This window comes from Sinocyclocheilus grahami, unplaced genomic scaffold, assembly GCF_001515645.1.
Source record: "Sinocyclocheilus grahami isolate Dianchi unplaced genomic scaffold, SAMN03320097.WGS_v1.1 scaffold275.1, whole genome shotgun sequence".
Lineage (NCBI taxonomy): Eukaryota > Metazoa > Chordata > Actinopteri > Cypriniformes > Cyprinidae > Sinocyclocheilus > Sinocyclocheilus grahami.
In genome coordinates, this window is record NW_015505454.1 from 380,035 (window position 1) to 398,070 (window position 18,036).

The window sequence follows — 18,036 nt, forward strand, 5'->3', positions numbered from 1 at the left end:
CGTCGGAAATGTAACGCCCCTTACCATAATCGCGAGCTTCATCTTTCAAAATAAATGTAAAGACAGAGCCCGAAAGGGGAACAGAGTCGCGTGACAGACACAGTGATGAAGCTGGTATGTGTTTGTGATGTGACCACCTCTCTCGCGCTCTCTCGCTCTCTCTCGCTCTCTCTCTCTCACGCTCTCTCTCACTCTCGTGCTCTCTCTCTCTTTCTCTCTCTCTCTCTCGCTCGCGCACACACACACATGATGCACAAAACTCCGCATTTGAACAGTCAATAGCAAATACTTAAACTAATAACAAAACAGTAGCTGATTCAGAAGCGCCAGATTGTCATAGCAAAGTCAGAATGACCTCCTCATCTCCTCATCCTCCTCATTCATTTTATGGACGTTCACGAAACGTCCATAAAATGCATTGCTGTTCTGTTGTAAGTAATCTTAAAGATTCCTAAATGCATCTACTTTCGGAAGGCCAAATAAAGTGCTTTTGCTTTCACCTAGAAACACACAGCATCTCCCTGACATGGCTGCTTCAACACTAACTGCGGTTACTGAAACCACGCCTTCTTTCTTTGCGTGCACATTTGGGCCGCATTATGCAAATATTTCCACATAGTGAGGTAGATATGTGGGGGCGTGTTAGAACAAGCCTTTTTAGGGGGGCGTGGCAGAGTCTTAACTTTGATAAAGTAGATCTCTTTGGTTTTGAGACTTTAGTCTTTGCAACTTCAGGGATCTTATCTATGCACAATCAGCTTGTAACACACCAAAGAGAAAGGAAAACTTGAAATCGCATCATATGACCCCTTTAAGAAAGTGTACAAGTCAAAAAAGTGGCCATTAGTTGAAGAAACACTGATACTGTACGTATTATTTAGGATTAAGCATTACTTATCTCCGTATTTTCTCCGTATGTCACTCGCTCCTGTCCTCTTTCCCCAGTTGCGTCTGGAGCAGTCCAACATATCCGGTCTTTTGGATCAATCCCATCTCGGCGCTCTGCTGAAGAACCTGGCGGATGTAGAACGGCTCTTGAGGGATGTGGATTTGCTGTCAGGTCTGGCCAGACTGCTCCCTAAAGGGGCCTGTGCAGGCCACCAGCCTCCTCCTATAGCCAACACCACCTCTTGGAGCTCCAACACAACAACATGGGGTCCCAACACAACAGACAGCCCTGTGGAGGAAGGAGAGGGAGCCACAGGAAATGAAGCAGAAACTGAAAACCCTAGATCACAGTTTTCTGCCTTTGTTCAGCTGTGGGCAGGTCTTCAGCCCATTCTGTGTGGAAATAACAGGTGTGTATATGAGTGTTACCTTTCTGAATGTGAAATGACTTTTTTTCAATAATCTTTGTTGTTTTATCAGGATTATTGAGCCAGAAGCTCTGAAGCAGGGCAATATGAGTTCCCTGGGCTTTACCAGCAAAGAACAAAGAAACTTGGGATTACTTGTCCATCTCATGACTACAAATCCCAAAATCCTCTACTCTCCCATTGGCTCAGAGGTGGACAAGGTCATACAAAAGGCAAGTCCAGACTCCTGAGGTGTTTCAAGGCTGAAAAAGAGCATTTATAATTTAGAAATTGGGTTTGCAGTAAAAATAAAATAAAAAGCAAATTAATTACTACTGAATCCAAATGCCTTAAAAAAAAAACTTCCTGCTGGTAATTCTTTCATTTAATTTTGGTTGTACCCAATTAATAGAGAATCATTTGAATAGCTGAAAATTTTTGATCATATTGTTTTTTTTCCCTCTCTCTTTAGGCCAATGAGACATTTGCTTTTGTGGGGAACGTGACTCATTATGCCCATGTGTGGCTCAACATCTCAGCTGAATTAAGGGCCTTCCTAGAGGAGGGTAAATTGCACAATCACCTGATGTGGCTCCAGCAGGTAACATTCTGTCTTTCAGTTGCTAATTTAAGAATTTTTGGTTTGAATAGCACTTTGTGTTGTGCATGTGCTTGATGTCTTTTGTTGTCTGTATGTCGTAGTTCATTGCAGACCTGAAGAAGCACCATGACCTGTTGAACGTCTCAGACAGTGAGCTGATGAACAGTCTGCTGGAGGAGAACTTCACCCTGCCAAACACAACCACTCTACTGGAGCAGCTGCACACCATTGATAATGCTGCCTGTGGTTGGACAAACTTCATGTCAAAGGTCTGGAGAAGAATTTGATTGAACTTGTCCGATCTCATATATCTATTGCAAAAAAAACCTTGTGTTGTCTGTTTTGAGGTTGAATTATAATTAACATGAATACAACTATTTCCTTTTTTATTTAATTGCATTGTTCGTTTGGCTTTTTTTTCTAAAAACTAAATCTTTTCTGAATGCCTCAGGTCAGTGTGGATATCTTCAGAGGCTTCCCTGATGAAGAGAGCATTGTCAATTACACACTGAGCCAGGCCTACCAGGACAATGTCTCAGTCTTTGCAAGTGAGTGATGATTGGATCTCATAAAAGTTTTCACTCCCAAATCAAAAAGAAATAAGAAATTATATTTGCTTATAAAAACCTATTTTTACAACAATTATGATTTTTTTGCAGTGTGAAATCATTTTCAAGACAATTAAGTTAAGTTTTTCTCTAAATTCTCACAGATAATGCAAAAAAGTTCTCATATTCTAATTATCATGTGAAAAAGAAAAATGATTAAAACGGTCAGTTATTTATGTTGTGGTAATATTTGTGATACTGTATTTCAAAATGAAAAAGTATAAAAATTACAGTCTAAAAACAACGATCCCAGGTACACTTCAAAACATTAATGAAAAGCTATTATTCTACTAACTATTTCATGATGTTAAACATTTAAAAAGAACGAGTACCGATAAGGGGCTGCAAACACACTGGTTTCAGCCATAAACGGCTTCCTCGGGGTTCACTATTTGTACTCTTTTTAAAGGTTTCCTATCATGAAGTAGCCATTTGAATTAATTTTATTGAAGTTTGCATTGGTTCATTGTTTTTTGTATTGTAATTTTTCCTTACCAAAAAGCACCTTCAAACATATCTTACAGAAGTTCTTTGTTTTTTTTAATAACTTTAAAATTTTGTATTATGCATTATGATAATGAGAATCATCTATTGTGATGAGAATTTGGGGAGATAAAATTGTTTTGAAGATAATATCACAATGCAATGTAGGCTTATTTTGTTTTTATGTAAATTACAGTTTTTTTCATATGATTTTGTAGTGTAATATGCCTCTTAACAAGGTTTGAGACACTGACCCATCCATTCCCCATTAAATCTACATTTTCATGATTCATTTAGCCCTTAGTCATACCTTGTTAAATGTAGCCAGTAGCCATATGTTTAATCTGTGCATCCTCTCTAGGTGTGATTTTCCAGGCCAATAAAGATGGATCTCTGCCACCCCATGTTATGTATAAGATTCGACAGAACTCCAGCTTCACAGAGAAAACAAATGAAATCCGTCGAGCTTATTGGCGCCCTGGGCCGAACACAGGCGGCAAATTTTACTTCCTTTATGGCTTTGTGTGGATCCAAGGTATGATAAGAAGACTTAGCAAGACTTTGTCCTTTCACCTAGAATACAATTTTGGATACGATATCCAAAAGCAGATATTGTTTTGCATTTGCTGTAAATTACTTTAGCTTGAGCACTTTAATGTTTTGATCTTATTGGCAGTGAAAGATCTATCTTTCATCTAGAGAGTGGTAATCTAAATTTATGAGCGTTAGTTCTGCCATTTGTGCAAAATTCTTTACAAAACTGTTGACAACGCAATAAATCGCTTGCTCTGAAACAACATCCACAGAGTACTGAATTGGCATGGGAAAAGTGGAATGAATTTGATGTTTTATTCAGAATGAAAGTTATTCTGGTAAAGTGTGTACCTGGTTATGTAAAGCTTGGCGCATCAGTCAGTAAAGTGCTGCTTTGGCATTTCTGGAAGCACTTATTTAAGAGCTCAGAAAAGCCAAGAGGATCAAAGCTTTCCCACAGCGTAAAGCTGCAGTGTGTAACTTCAGCTTCAGCATGTCTACTTGATGCTGTGTTGACATTTTCCATGTTTTTTCCTCTTAGATATGATTGAGCGGGCAATCATCAACACGTTTGTGGGCCATGATGTTGTTGAGCCTGGAAACTACGTGCAGATGTTTCCCTATCCATGCTACACTAGAGACGAGTGAGCTTGGTCTTTACTTTTGTTGTATATTTTGTATATACATAGTCTATGTTTTGTGTTTAAGACATGGTGAATCGCAGATGTTCAGTTGCATTGCGTTAATGTGTGCTATACACATTATAGAGTTGGGATCTGAATGATCTCGGAGCCAGAAAGAACACAGATGCTAATATAAGAAGAAAGAAAAAACATCCCTCACTCCAGGCAAAATCACGCAAGCTCCCCGCTCCGCTTCCACTCAGCATTAAATTTGCAGATGACACAGCATTAGTCAGTCTCCTTCAGGGGAAAAAGGACAATCAGAGAGTCATCATAGAGCAGTTTACTTTGTGCTGTGATGTTTCTGATCTACTTAAAACTTTAAGACCAAACAGATGTTGGTATATTTTTGGGAAAACAAACTTAATGTGTGTAACTACTGTTAAAGGAGAGCCAATTTAGAAAGTCATAAAGTGTAAACATCTAGGGTGTTATGACCTTTTGTATCATATGCACATTTGGAGAAAATACTGTGGAGTTGACAATACTTCAAAAGCAGTTGAAGGGAATCCTAACCACTGCAAGCAAACTTTTAGGTATCCTCAAAAATGGTATTGCAGGTATCTCGGTAAGAAATTTCTCCTAGATCAGAAGCACCCACTTTACCAAGAATTGGATGCTGCCTCCACGTTGTAGGTTTAGGTTGCCATTATTTATTAAAAGCAATACTTTTTACTTAAACTGGGTTTTTGTAATGTTTTTGAAAAGTATTTTATGCTCACCAAAGCTGCAATAATCTGAGAAACATTACAGTAATATTATAAAATGTTATTACAATTTGAAATGAAATTTTGAAATAATTTTATTCTTGTGGTGCCAAAGCTAAATTTTCAGCAGCACTCTAGTCTTCAATGTCACTATCATTTAGAAATTATTCTAACATTCTGATTTGATGCGAAATAACCATTTTTTGAACAGCTGTTCTGCTTAATATTTTTGTGGAAACTGTGATAAATTTTTTTTACCTCAATTTCTCTGAAAAATATAAAGTTAAAGAGAGCAGCATTTATTTGAAGTAAATAGGCTTCGTAATAGTGCTGGGAGATATACCGGTTAAAATGGTAAACCAGTTTTATTTACACAAATGGTATGAATTTTAAGCAATAACAGTGCATAAAGACGATAGCTACATAGTGTTGTTAATTTAGAGGAGATCCCTGTTAACTGCATACACTTCTGACTAATGGTTGAAAAAAATTTAGAACTATTAATAACACACATATAATTCTTAAACTGGGCAAATAAGCCTAAATTTAAGTGACCATTAACAGAAGCCAGAGACGCTGACAAACGCAAAGAAGAAAAAAATACTGTAGCAGGCTGCTCAGGCTCACTGTTCGTGATGTGCAAAATATAGGAAGAAAATTCTAAATACTGAACTGGGGGTGAGGGGTTTCTATGAATGTATCTCTGAGGGGAACTGAGTGTCTTCAGAAAAGTTTAGATGTATTTTCTTTTCATCTTACCTCCATACAATGCATATTAATGTAGTATTTAAAAGCAGCTACAGCGGTAACCAAGGAAACACTGTGTCGCTGCTGTTGCATAAGCGCCACCTGCTGTCAGTGAGTGAATTTGCGTTCTCATTCAGCTCATCTGCTGTTTTTGTTTCGTTCAGATGTGTTTTATATAGCAAAATATCACAAAGGTAGGGTCAGACCATTCTGTTTTTGCTATAAATGTTGAAATGATGCAATCCAATTTATGTAAAAAACTGCTTATGCTATATGTATGATGTTTGTTTGGAATGTGAAAATGCAGTGGTTCTGCAAGTGTTTCATGCATTCTGATTAATATAAAGACACAGTCAGGGAAAAAATGTGATCCGTGACCGTGAAACCGCTAGAATCCAAAAAAAAAAAAAAAACTGCCCAGCACTGTTACATATAATCAATATAATACATCCATGATGAATAAAATTACGTTTTCATTTTCTAAGTTAATAATAGCGATATACTGGTGGAGTACTGTACAATTGCTTGCATTTTAGGGGTCAATACTAGTAATGTATCAGCTTGTGGAGGTGAGAAGTTGTAACAGGTTTTTCCATTTGCAGTTTTCTGTTTGTTATCGAGCACATGATGCCTCTGTGTATGGTCATATCCTGGGTCTACTCTGTGGCCATGATGATCCAGCACATCGTAGCAGAGAAGGAGCAAAGACTGAAAGAGGTGAGAGAATAGACTGAACTTTCTTTTAAAACAACCTGGCATCACTAACAAACTTCTGTGTGAGTTCAAGAGTGGTGCCATGGTTGATGCAAGTCGTTTTTCCACAGGTGATGAAGATGATGGGCTTGAATAATGCAGTGCACTGGGTGGCCTGGTTCATCACAGGCTTCGTGCAGCTTTCGATCTCAGTGACGGCCCTCACTGCCATACTGAAATACGGCAAAGTCCTCCTCCACAGCGATCCCTTTATCATCTGGCTCTTCCTCACAGTCTACGCTGTCGCCACCATCATGTTCTGGTACTGGATCCATATTCTAATGTTTACTTGCTGTTTCGTTCTATTTACATTGCTTTTCAATGAAGAACAGTAGTCAAAAGTTGTTAATGTTATGTGAAAGTTCTCTCCATTTCCTTTTCGGCAAGTTTCCTTGTGTCGGTGTTGTACTCCAAAGCCAAACTGGCTTCAGCATGTGGAGGAATCATCTACTTTCTGAGTTATGTGCCATACATGTATGTGGCCATAAGAGAAGAGGTGGCTCACGACAAAATCACTGCCTTTGAGAAGTGCATAGCGGTATGAAGGCTTCCCATGAATCCATTTAATGTTCCATTTTGATAGTCTATTGATCTTCAGTAAACAAGTGATTCTCTCTCTACAGTCTTTAATGTCTACCACAGCATTCGGTCTGGGATCTAAATACTTTGCCCTGTATGAAGTTGCTGGGGTTGGAATCCAGTGGCGTACTATAAACCAGTCACCTGTAGAGGGCGATGACTTTAACCTTCTGCTGTCTATGGTTATGCTCACCGTTGATGCCATTGTATATGGTGTGTTGACCTGGTATATAGAAGCTGTGCATCCAGGTAAGCTGTAGTGATGTCATTATTGTGCAGTGCAAACACTGCCCACATTGTTGTTATTCAGTAGCAAATTTAAAGTATTTGTTTTGGTTTCTGTAATGTTTTTTTTCCTCTTTCAGGGATGTATGGACTGCCCCGGCCATGGTATTTTCCCCTGCAGAAATCCTATTGGTTAGGAAGTGGCCGCATAGAGACGTGGGATTGGCCGTGGAGTGGCGGCACCAGGCTGAGCGTGATGGAGGAGGACCAGGCTTGTGCTATGGAACACAGACGCTCAGGTACACTTAATTTCACATCCATCCATCTATCATATTATCAGCTTTCACTTCTTTGTTAAAGTTAGAATATTTTGTGTAAGAATAATGTAATTTGTAGAGATATTTTTAGGCATGTTACTAAATTTATGATTGTTTGTTGCTCAGAGGAAACTCGTGGAATTGAAGAAGAACCCAGTCACTTGCCGCTGGTGGTGTGCATAGACAAACTAACTAAAGTCTACAAGACGGGCAGCAAACTGGCCCTAAACAGGCTGAGCCTAAACCTGCATGAGAACCAGGTTGTCTCTTTCTTGGGACACAATGGGGCTGGCAAGACCACCACTATGTGAGTGTTAGGATATTGTGTTTCGTAGTGTATCAGGGTGGTTCTAGACCCATGCTGTGCTTATTAATGCTCACAATAGCACTCTACGAGTTAAAGTTTGGATGATATATGAAACTGATGTGTCTTGCAGAAAATTCATTTAGTATTCAATGAATCTCTTGTAGGTCCATACTCACGGGATTGTTTCCACCCACTTCTGGCTCTGCCACCATATACGGCCATGACATCCGCACAGAGATGGAGCGCATCAGGCAGAATTTGGGCATGTGTCCCCAGCACAATGTTCTGTTCGACAAGCTCAGTGTGGAGGAACATCTGTGGTTCTACTCGCGTCTGAAGGGCATGGCCGAGGAAGATATCCGGAAGGAGATGGACAAGTGGGTTAACACACTCGCATTTTGCTAACACTTACTCAATCGCCCCCATTCCTGAGTTCATTAAGGCTGTGTGTCGGAATTCACAGGATGATAGAGGATCTCGAATTGTCCAACAAACGTCACAGTCTGGTTCAGACTCTTTCTGGGGGGATGAAGAGGAAGTTGTCGGTGGCAATTGCATTTGTAGGTGGGTCCCGGGCGGTGATTTTGGATGAACCCACGGCAGGAGTGGACCCGTATGCCCGTCGAGCAATCTGGGACCTCATCCTTAAATATAAACAAGGTGATACTATGATTACTAATCATGAATACAGTACTGTTTAAAAGTCTGGTGTCTGTCATCAGTTTCCAAATATATGACCAGTCCAAAACTATAATCTCTGTGTGAGCAGGTCGCACCATCCTGCTCTCCACTCACCACATGGATGAGGCTGATTTGCTTGGAGACCGTATTGCCATCATCTCACATGGCAAACTTAAGTGCTGCGGTTCCCCCCTGTTCCTCAAGAGCACATATGGAGACGGCTACAAACTTACACTGGTCAAGAAACAGAGTGACTCACACACTGCAGGTATATGTGCAGATATGTGTCTTCTCCTTTGTGGACTTTTGGACATTTTCAAAAAATTGTAATTATTAATGTCTGAGGTGGCATTGTGAGTTTGAATCCAGCTCACATCATTTCCCTATTTGATTCTCCATTTTTCTCTCAGTACTTTCCTGTCAGTAAATGTACCAAAATGTCCTGTTGTATTCAAAAATGACAAATCAGGGTTATTAAACTGAAAAAAAAAAAAAAAAATAAAACTGAACTAAAACTAAAACTCAAATAAACCTTAAAAGTTATATATTAAAAAAGCAAATGCAAATTACATGCATACAATTAAAATGGAAACTGAAAATATAAAACTAAAAGCTAATTTGAAATATTAATAAAAACGAATTATTATAAATGCATAAAATCTATTGGTTTATATCTGTTTTACAATGTAAAACACTGTTTGTTTTTCTGTTTTATCTCCATATTTTTTATATGGTTCTTCTGTTCCTCATTTCATTGTTTGTTCCTTTAAAATATCAAAAGAGCAGATGAAAAATCTCCTAGTTTTCCATCTGCTCTTTCATCTGCCATGACCTAACATCATGTTTCTATTTGTTCTCAGATCAGTCAATCCAGTCTCCCGCCTCTTCCATATCTCCATGTTCAGAGAGCAGAGTGACACAGTTCATCCGTCAGTACATTGCCTCCTGTCTGCTGGTGTCCGACTCCAACACTGAGCTCTCTTATGTCCTACCGTCTGAGGCTGTCAAGAAAGGCTGCTTCGAGAGGCTGTTTCAGGTGGTCCTACACACAAACATTTTTAGACCGTTGGAAAGACGTAATTTGATTAAAATAAATCAAATCTTTATTAAACTGAATATGAAGCATTCACTGATGGGCACATATGTTGGGTGTATTTTCTTCAGGCTCTGGAGCAGAGTTTGGACAGCTTGGCCTTGACCAGCTTTGGTGTGATGGACACCACACTGGAGGAGGTCTTTCTGAAAGTATCAGAAGAAGATCTTTCACTGGAGAACAGCGATGCAGGTTAGATGGTCAGACAGATCTATTAAAGCAATGCATCTAAAACCATGAGATTTTATTTATGGCTATATATTTTCAGATATGAATGACTCTCCCGGCGGAGCATCAGCTGGGAAGCCCTCTATTCTGTCAGGAGGGCCACAGTGCGAGGGGGCACCAGCTGCTGCTGTGATCCGGCCAGATGTGGAGCTCAGTAACCTGATGATGTGCTCCAGGCTGAGCCCAAGCCAAGCATCCCTACAGTCCGGCTCTTCTCTCGGCTCAGTGAGAGGGGATGAAGGGGGACTTTATTCTGACTTCTACGGAGACTACTGCCCATTATTTGACAATGGCCCAGATCCTGACTCGGCCAGTCTCAGAGGTGAGGAAATTGAATTAAATAATAATAATAATAATAACAACAACAATAATAATAATAAAATGTATTTAGTTTTTAACAGTTTATTATTATTATTATTTAATCCAGTAAATGTAATCATTATTATTTTGTTATTAACACATTTATTCAATTTGACATTGTAACTGCTACATTGTGTGATTTCTAAAAACTGAATATCCAAAAGTGATTATAACTAATGATTAGAAACACATTTATTAACATAATCACACACATTATGTAGATTTAATTTCCTTGTTTAAAAAAACTGAATGCATTAACTACAGAAAAAAAAGTATTAAACACATTTTATTAAAGGGGTCATATGATGCAATTTCACGTTTTCCTTTCTCTTTGGAGAGTTACAAGCTGATTGTGCATAGATAAGATCCCTGAAGTTGCAAAGACTAAAGTCTCAAAACCAAAGAGATCTACTTTATCAAAGATAAGACTCTGCCACGCCCCCTAAAACGGCTCGTAAAAGCATCATATGACCCCTTTAAATATTTCTATCTATATATCTATCTATCATTATCATTATTATTATTCAAAGTGGATAATTGTAGGTTAATAACACATTTATTCAGTTTGACATTGTAACTGTTTTGTTGTGGTCTGTGTCATTTCTGATTAGAACCAAAAATTCATACACATTATTATATTGTTTCTTAAAAAAACAGAATGCATTAATTACATACATTATTTATCACAGATCATTTGTATTAAATGTTTTTAAACGACAGCCCTAATTATTGATAATTATTTATTAATTTAATAATTATTTTTTATTATAAGTTTAATTGTACTGATATTTTAGACTCTTTTCTTCATTAATAGCTCAGTTGGTAGTTGTGTTTGTAGACTGTGTTTGGAACTCACTAGGAACCAGTTCTTTTTGTGGTTATATCTTGAAGGCTTTTGGAAAGAACATTGTATCTAGTGCTGTTTGCCGCCTTTGGACACAAAGCGGAAGTCTGTCTGAGACAAATGCATCTCTGAATGGCCTGTAGGTAACAGATAAAGATTACCTACCGCTCAGTGTACTATATACCCTCTGTGCTCCAGATGAAGAGTCCTCTCCGGAGCCGACCATACACGAGGGCCAGGGCAGCTTTAAGCTTGAGGGCTGGTGGCTGAAACTCCGGCAGTTTCACGGGCTGATAGTGAAAAGGTTTCACTGCGCGAAGAGGAACACCAAGGGCATTTTCTCACAGATCCTGCTGCCTGCTTTCTTCGTCTGTGTGGCAATGACTGTAGCTCTATCTGTGCCTCAGATTGGTAAGGACACGTGGTACCTTGTGTTGTGATTGTTTGTATGTTCTGTTTCTCTAGAGAATGTAGGTTGACCAAAATCTTGTATCACAGTATAAATAATTTTATATCAAGATATATAATGGTACATATCATTGTAAGCACATATATCATGTTATATAAACAACTGTTTACAATTTTGGGGTCAAAAAAAATGTATCAAAAATTGACAAGAAAGACATTTTTAATGTTACTACAGATCTATAAATTTTAAATGAATTATGTTCTTTTGTATAATGATTTCCTCAAAAATAGTCAACACTGATAATAAGAAATGTTTCTTGAACTCTAAATCAGAATGTTAGAAATTCAGCCTAGATGACCATAAAAACATCTTTCAAAAACATAAAAAAAATATTACCGACCCCAACCCTTTAAACAGTACTGTATACCATATCATTTTTAAATTATTTAATTATAATTTATATCAATTAAAATGTAAAGAATCCAGTGAATTGAATACTTTACAAATGAAAGCTTTGCTAGTAGCTAAAGTATAAGCTACTATCAAAGAACCACTAGATCTCAATTTAGGGGGCAGTATCTTTTTAAAAATATAATTATGGAGATTATACAATTTAATCAGAGCAGTTTATCTGGCACAAAAATGATGCAGATCTTAATTAGACCTAAGTGAAGACTGTTCTGTTGGTCTCTCTTTGGCTCTGTAGGTGACCTTCCTCCGTTGATTCTGTCTCCATCTCAGTATCACAACTACACACAGCCTCGTGGAAACTTCATCCTTTATGCCAATGAAGACAGGCTTCAGTACAGGTCAGCCACAAGAAATATTGTTTTAAATATCTACAGGCTTCTTTTGCATTATAATGAAGACCCAGACATCGTCTCTCTCTCAATCCCTATAAACCTATCTTTGCTCCAGGAGTAAACTCTCTCCAGATGCCAGTCCACAGAGGATTGTTAACACCCTGCGTCTACCCTCTGGGGTTGGTGCGACGTGTGTACTGAAAACTCCCTTCAACAGCACTCTGGACCAACTGGCCCAAACCCTGAATCCATATGCCAACAACTCCAAAACCCTGGCAGCCCGCTACTTTGACTCTATGTGCCTGGATTCCTTCACACAGGGTGTGCCTTTATCAAATTTTGTGCCCCTGCCACCCTCTCCTGCCCCCTCAGATGACCCAGATGTGCATTTTGAAGATGGCCTTTGGAACTACACTGCCGCTCCTCCCACGACTGTCCGAGGTCAGAGTTTACAGACTGGTGTATGGTTAAATATGCATGTTTTTTTTTCATCAAAGCTGAGCACATTGTAAAATTGACCAAATGTTCTGTAGATGCTGCTGCACTTTCACTTTAATTTTACAATTTAAAAAAAAAATTTTTTTTTTATTTTAATAAATTTTAAAATGTAATTTATTCCTGTGATGGCAAAGCTAAATTTTTAGCAGCCATTACTCCAGTCTTAAGTGTCCACCTGATCCTTCAGAAAGCATTAATAAGCTCAATAAGCTGATTTAGTGTTCAAGAACAATTGTACTGTTTTTTTTGCAGTGATGTCATCTTTTCATTTTTGTGGGGACTGTGATTTTTTTTTCCAGGATTCTTTGATGAATGTAAAGTTATTATTTGAAGTCTTTTGTAACATTATAAAAAATTTTTATCAATTTAATGCATCCTAGTGGAACGAAAAGTATTAATTTCCTTAAAAAACATCTTACAGTAGTGTAAGAACTATAAAAACCTAATGCTATAATTAATATATAAAAATGACTGAATATTTGGTTTAATTTTGCATTTTTTTTTTATGAAATATATTGTAATTTTTTGGGACTAAAATTAGATGTCATTTTAGAAATTGTGAGTTGAATTGAATGAATATGACATCGTGATGAAACTATAATTTAGTATGAATTTTCATCAGAAGACAAAAACTATGACCACATCAAAATGCTAAATAATAAAAAATAACACTCACCGGCAGCCAACAGATGTAAGAGAATGAAAAGTAGTAATTGATACTGAAAGTTATGCACCTTTGGATATGATTTTAGCTTGAAAATAACTCCTGTGCCACACACCTGCTGAAAAATTAATTTCCTTGCATAATGTAGATTATTCTAAAACATCCTGTCTTTTTCCATGAAGCTGTGTAATATGGATTCTTCCACTCGTTTGATAAGGCTCCTCTCACCCTGCTGTGCTCCCACAGAGATGGCAACATCTCCCCCCACGCTGCCCTTGACCATCCGGGAGCCGGTACGTTGTATCTGCTCCATGCAGGGCACGGGCTTCTCCTGCCCCAGTGGAGTTGGGGGTCGACCGCCCCTTATGAAGGTAGTAACCGGAGACATCTTGGTGGACATCACAGGTCGCAACGTGTCCGAATATCTCCTGTACACCTCTGATCGTCTCAGATTACACAGGTAATCTTCTGAAAGGGTGTCAAAGGGATAATATCATATTTTACTTAATTTATTAATTGATTGAATTAGTAACATAGCATTTTAGAATTAAGATGGCTTTTTTTTTGCTGCTGTTCACTTATAGACTTTATATTAAAAAAGTATTGCATTTGAAATGCTTACTCTGAATTTGTGGGTTTGCTGCCAGGTCCAATAAAGTTTTTTAATGAGCATCTTTGCAATGCCAGCAAAGTGATGGAGCAGGCCAAGTTGCTGAATACTGAATATTTTGTAATATGGAACAATATCGTTGATCCTTATGACATCACCACAAACCAATGATTTCTGAACAAACTGTTTGTGCAGTGCAGTTTTGATTAATGGGCTTTTGGACTGACTGGACATTTTGGGTTTTGAGCATGCATCTAAAATATGACTCCCTTAAAATCACTTTGTAACTGAAGTAGCGACAGGTCTTTTCTTTTGTTATGTTTGAATGAATTAAACATTTACAATAAGATCGATAAAATGCTTTTATAAAATGAAATGGGTAAAATAGGTGAATTACTATTTCATACCAACTTTAAATTCTCATTCATTTTTAAATTAAGACTTTTTTTTAAACCTCTCTTTCTTTTGACAAGAACTCAAAAACTGTATTTTTTTGTGTTATCCTGTAGATATGGAGGCTTTACTGTAGGAAACATTCAAAAATCTGTCCCAGCATCCTTTGGGAGAAAAACATCACCTATGGTGCGCAAAATAGCAGTGAGGCGATCCTCACAGGCAAGTCAGAGTATCCTTACCCTTCATAGCTTATATATATTTCTGAGGTAGTATTTCATCATAATTTGAATGTTTTTGTCTTACTCTACAGGTGCTTTACAATAACAAAGGGTATCATAGTATGCCCACCTACCTAAATGTCCTGAACAATGCCATCCTCAGAGCCAATCTGCCCAGTAGTAAAGGAAACCCTGCTGCATACGGTGAGTCTGAATAGAAGTCATCAATTGTTTTTTCTATTTAATTGTGCATGTTTTACTGAATTCTTTTTAAGTCATCTTCATTCTGTTGTTTTTTGTCATAAAGAGATTGTTTAGTTGTACTGAAAACCCTATATGTGCAAACGTTCACAGGCATCACAGTGACCAATCATCCCATGAACAGAACCAGTGCCAGTCTTTCTCTGGATTATCTGTAAGTCTTCCTCTCCTCTCTTCTTCCTGTTGCAGCCCTCAAACACTCATTGCTTATTTCTGATTTCATATCCGCTCGTCTAGGCTCCAGGGCACTGATGTGGTTATTGCCATCTTCATCATTGTAGCCATGTCCTTTGTGCCAGCAAGCTTCGTGGTCTTCCTGGTAGCAGAAAAATCCACCAAGGCCAAACACCTACAGTTTGTCAGCGGATGTGACCCTGTCACTTACTGGCTAGCGAACTACATATGGGACATGGTAGGGGGATAGGAGAGACTGTGTGGAATTTGGTGTCTATTCACAAACAAGAACAGTCCTGAGGGCTAAATTGGTTTACACACAGATTTCTTTTGTTCTTTCTTCGTTAGCTGAACTACCTGGTTCCAGCAACGTGCTGTGTCCTAATTCTGTTCGTGTTTGACCTTCCTGCGTACACGTCACCGACAAATTTCCCAGCAGTGCTCTCTCTCTTCCTCCTTTACGGGTAAGCTCTTTCTGTGTGATGACTCAATCAGACGTAGAGAGACAATAAATACAGTTTTTTATCCGTTTTATTCAGGTCTTAAAATGCCACATAAAATGTGACAGTTCGCTCTCTCTTTCTAGCTGGTCTATAACCCCCATTATGTATCCAGCCTCTTTCTGGTTTGAGGTGCCCAGCACAGCTTATGTTTTCCTCATAGTCATCAATCTCTTCATTGGCATCACAGCCACGGTGGCCACTTTCCTCCTACAACTGTTCGAGCGTGACAAGGTAGGTCAGACAGAGAAATTTTTATCACTGATGGCATGGCATGTATATAAATTGTGTGTATAAGCTGTATGACAACATTCTTTTGAGCTCATGCACTATAGAAGAAATTATTTTTTTATGTCTTTATGTATCTCACTCCCACCCGCTTAAAGGGATAGTTCACCCAAAAATGAAAATTCTGTTATTAAATACCCTCTTACCCGTAAGGCCTCGTTCATCTTCGGAACACAAATTAAGATATTTTTGATGAAATCTGAGAGCTTTCTGACCCTGCATAGACAGCAACTACCACATTCAAGGCCCAGAAAGGTAGTAAAGACGTCATTAAAATAGTCCATTTGACACCAGTGGTCCAACTGTAATTTTATGAAGCTACGAGAATACTTTTTGTGAGCAAAGAAAACAAGAATAATAATAACTTTATTTAACAATTTCTTCTCTTTTGTGTCAGTCTTCGACTGGACTATTTTAACAATGTCCTTACTACCTTTTTGGGCCTTGAACGTGGTAGTTGTGTTGCTGTCTATGCAGGGTCAGAAAGCTCTTGGATTTCATCAGAAATAACAAAGGTCTTACAGGTTTGGAACGTGTGAGGGTGAGTAATCAATGACAGAATTTTCATTTTTGGGTGAACTATCCCTTTAAATTGACATTTTTGCCTGTCCCACCTTTTCAACCGTATCCAATTATTAAAATCATATAACAATGTAACATTTTATCACTAATATACATTTGTTTGATTTGTTTACCTCACAGGATCTAAAGTTGGTAAACAGCTATCTGAAGTCCTGTTTTCTCATCTTTCCCAATTATAACCTGGGTCATGGTTTGATGGAGATGGCCTATAATGAGTATATCAATGAGTATTACGCCAAGATAGGTGTGTTTATGCATTCTTCATCTCAGGGCATCGTCTTTGCTCTTTTCAGATGATAAAATGCCTTCTCTTCCCTGCAGGCCAGTTTGATAAGGTGAAGTCTCCATTTGAATGGGACATTGTGACACGGGGACTGGTGGCAATGACCATTGAGGGTTTCGTTGGCTTTCTCATTACAATTCTGTGCCAGTACAACTTCCTCCGGAAAGCCCAGTGAGTGTGATTTTGTATACAGCATGTGTGTGCCTTTGACAGTTTAAAATAAAAATGTTCTAAAGGTCACTGTTTTCATCTCATTGTAGGAGAGTGCCTGTCAACAGTCAGCCAGTTGAGGATGATGATGTTGATGTGGCCTGTGAGAGACGCAGAGTGCTGAGGGGAGATGCTGACAATGACATGCTGAAGATCGACAACCTAACCAAGGTCAGACACTCCATGACATTTTAAAACTTTCCCTTAACCCAGTGCATCTGACCTGAATCCATTGTTCAGTCCTCAAAATATCCTCAGAGCCCGTGTTTCCTCACAGGTGTACAAGTCTCGCAAGATGGGCCGGATCCTGGCGGTGGACCGTTTGTGTCTGGGGGTCCGTCCTGGGGAGTGCTTTGGGCTGCTGGGAGTGAACGGGGCTGGAAAGACCACAACCTTCAAAATGTTGACTGGAGATGAGAGCACAACAGGGGGAGAGGCCTTTATTCAGGGACACAGGTGCTACATTTAGACATTCAGCTTTGAATTGTTAACAGATTTCTAAATCCTCCCTCTCTTCCTCGTCATTCATATAATATATAGAATATATATCAAATTAGTTATTTTTTTATTTTTGTTCTATTTTAAGCATAAACCAATCTTTTGTTTATATGTTAAAACAAGACAAAACATTTTTCCATGAAATAAGAAAAATAAATGTAATTTTAAAAAAAGTAATATATTTTAAAAAACATTTATTTCATACTAAGCATAGTTCAAATCTATTAACATATTTACTGACATATCGCTTGAGACTTACTGATATAAAAATCATAAATAACTTTATTTGGAGTACTTCTTGTGCACAATGAACATTTCTTAATATGAAAAATGTGTTTAATGTCCCTGTTGATGAGGATTTTATGATCTTTGAATAATATCGGTCTTTAAATGCAAGATATTTAAAGTGCACCTAAAGTATACTTGCAATAGTTCCACTTTAGCACAATCAGATATACTTCACTATATCTTTAGTTGGACTTCAAGGTATTTGCAAGGTATTTTTGGCAGATGTAGAGTATATCTTGAAATAATTTATTGTTTTTACCCTATTTGTGATTCTTCAAGCATAAACCCCCAACAAATGTTGGTAAATTT

The 18,036-nt window shown here is 38.1% G+C and overlaps 1 protein-coding gene across 1 annotated transcript in view; it reads left to right on the top strand.

The window, feature by feature from the left end:
* abca2 (ATP-binding cassette, sub-family A (ABC1), member 2) overlaps positions 1-18,036 on the top strand; it is an 89,919-nt gene that overhangs the window by 39,202 nt on the left and 32,681 nt on the right. Inside the window, exons 9-41 of the mRNA XM_016291658.1 lie at positions 946-1,298; positions 1,369-1,528; positions 1,768-1,896; positions 1,998-2,165; positions 2,348-2,444; positions 3,349-3,522; positions 4,063-4,165; positions 6,261-6,375; positions 6,483-6,673; positions 6,799-6,949; positions 7,035-7,239; positions 7,356-7,514; positions 7,659-7,839; positions 8,004-8,216; positions 8,303-8,499; positions 8,609-8,788; positions 9,381-9,556; positions 9,685-9,805; positions 9,882-10,163; positions 11,244-11,456; positions 12,161-12,263; positions 12,373-12,698; positions 13,666-13,879; positions 14,539-14,644; positions 14,736-14,847; positions 14,998-15,058; positions 15,142-15,316; positions 15,427-15,542; positions 15,665-15,812; positions 16,569-16,692; positions 16,770-16,902; positions 16,992-17,112; positions 17,219-17,397. Of these exons, the coding sequence (XP_016147144.1) occupies positions 946-1,298; positions 1,369-1,528; positions 1,768-1,896; positions 1,998-2,165; positions 2,348-2,444; positions 3,349-3,522; positions 4,063-4,165; positions 6,261-6,375; positions 6,483-6,673; positions 6,799-6,949; positions 7,035-7,239; positions 7,356-7,514; positions 7,659-7,839; positions 8,004-8,216; positions 8,303-8,499; positions 8,609-8,788; positions 9,381-9,556; positions 9,685-9,805; positions 9,882-10,163; positions 11,244-11,456; positions 12,161-12,263; positions 12,373-12,698; positions 13,666-13,879; positions 14,539-14,644; positions 14,736-14,847; positions 14,998-15,058; positions 15,142-15,316; positions 15,427-15,542; positions 15,665-15,812; positions 16,569-16,692; positions 16,770-16,902; positions 16,992-17,112; positions 17,219-17,397 (5,486 nt within the window). The remainder of the gene's footprint in view (positions 1-945; positions 1,299-1,368; positions 1,529-1,767; positions 1,897-1,997; positions 2,166-2,347; positions 2,445-3,348; positions 3,523-4,062; positions 4,166-6,260; positions 6,376-6,482; positions 6,674-6,798; positions 6,950-7,034; positions 7,240-7,355; positions 7,515-7,658; positions 7,840-8,003; positions 8,217-8,302; positions 8,500-8,608; positions 8,789-9,380; positions 9,557-9,684; positions 9,806-9,881; positions 10,164-11,243; positions 11,457-12,160; positions 12,264-12,372; positions 12,699-13,665; positions 13,880-14,538; positions 14,645-14,735; positions 14,848-14,997; positions 15,059-15,141; positions 15,317-15,426; positions 15,543-15,664; positions 15,813-16,568; positions 16,693-16,769; positions 16,903-16,991; positions 17,113-17,218; positions 17,398-18,036) is intronic.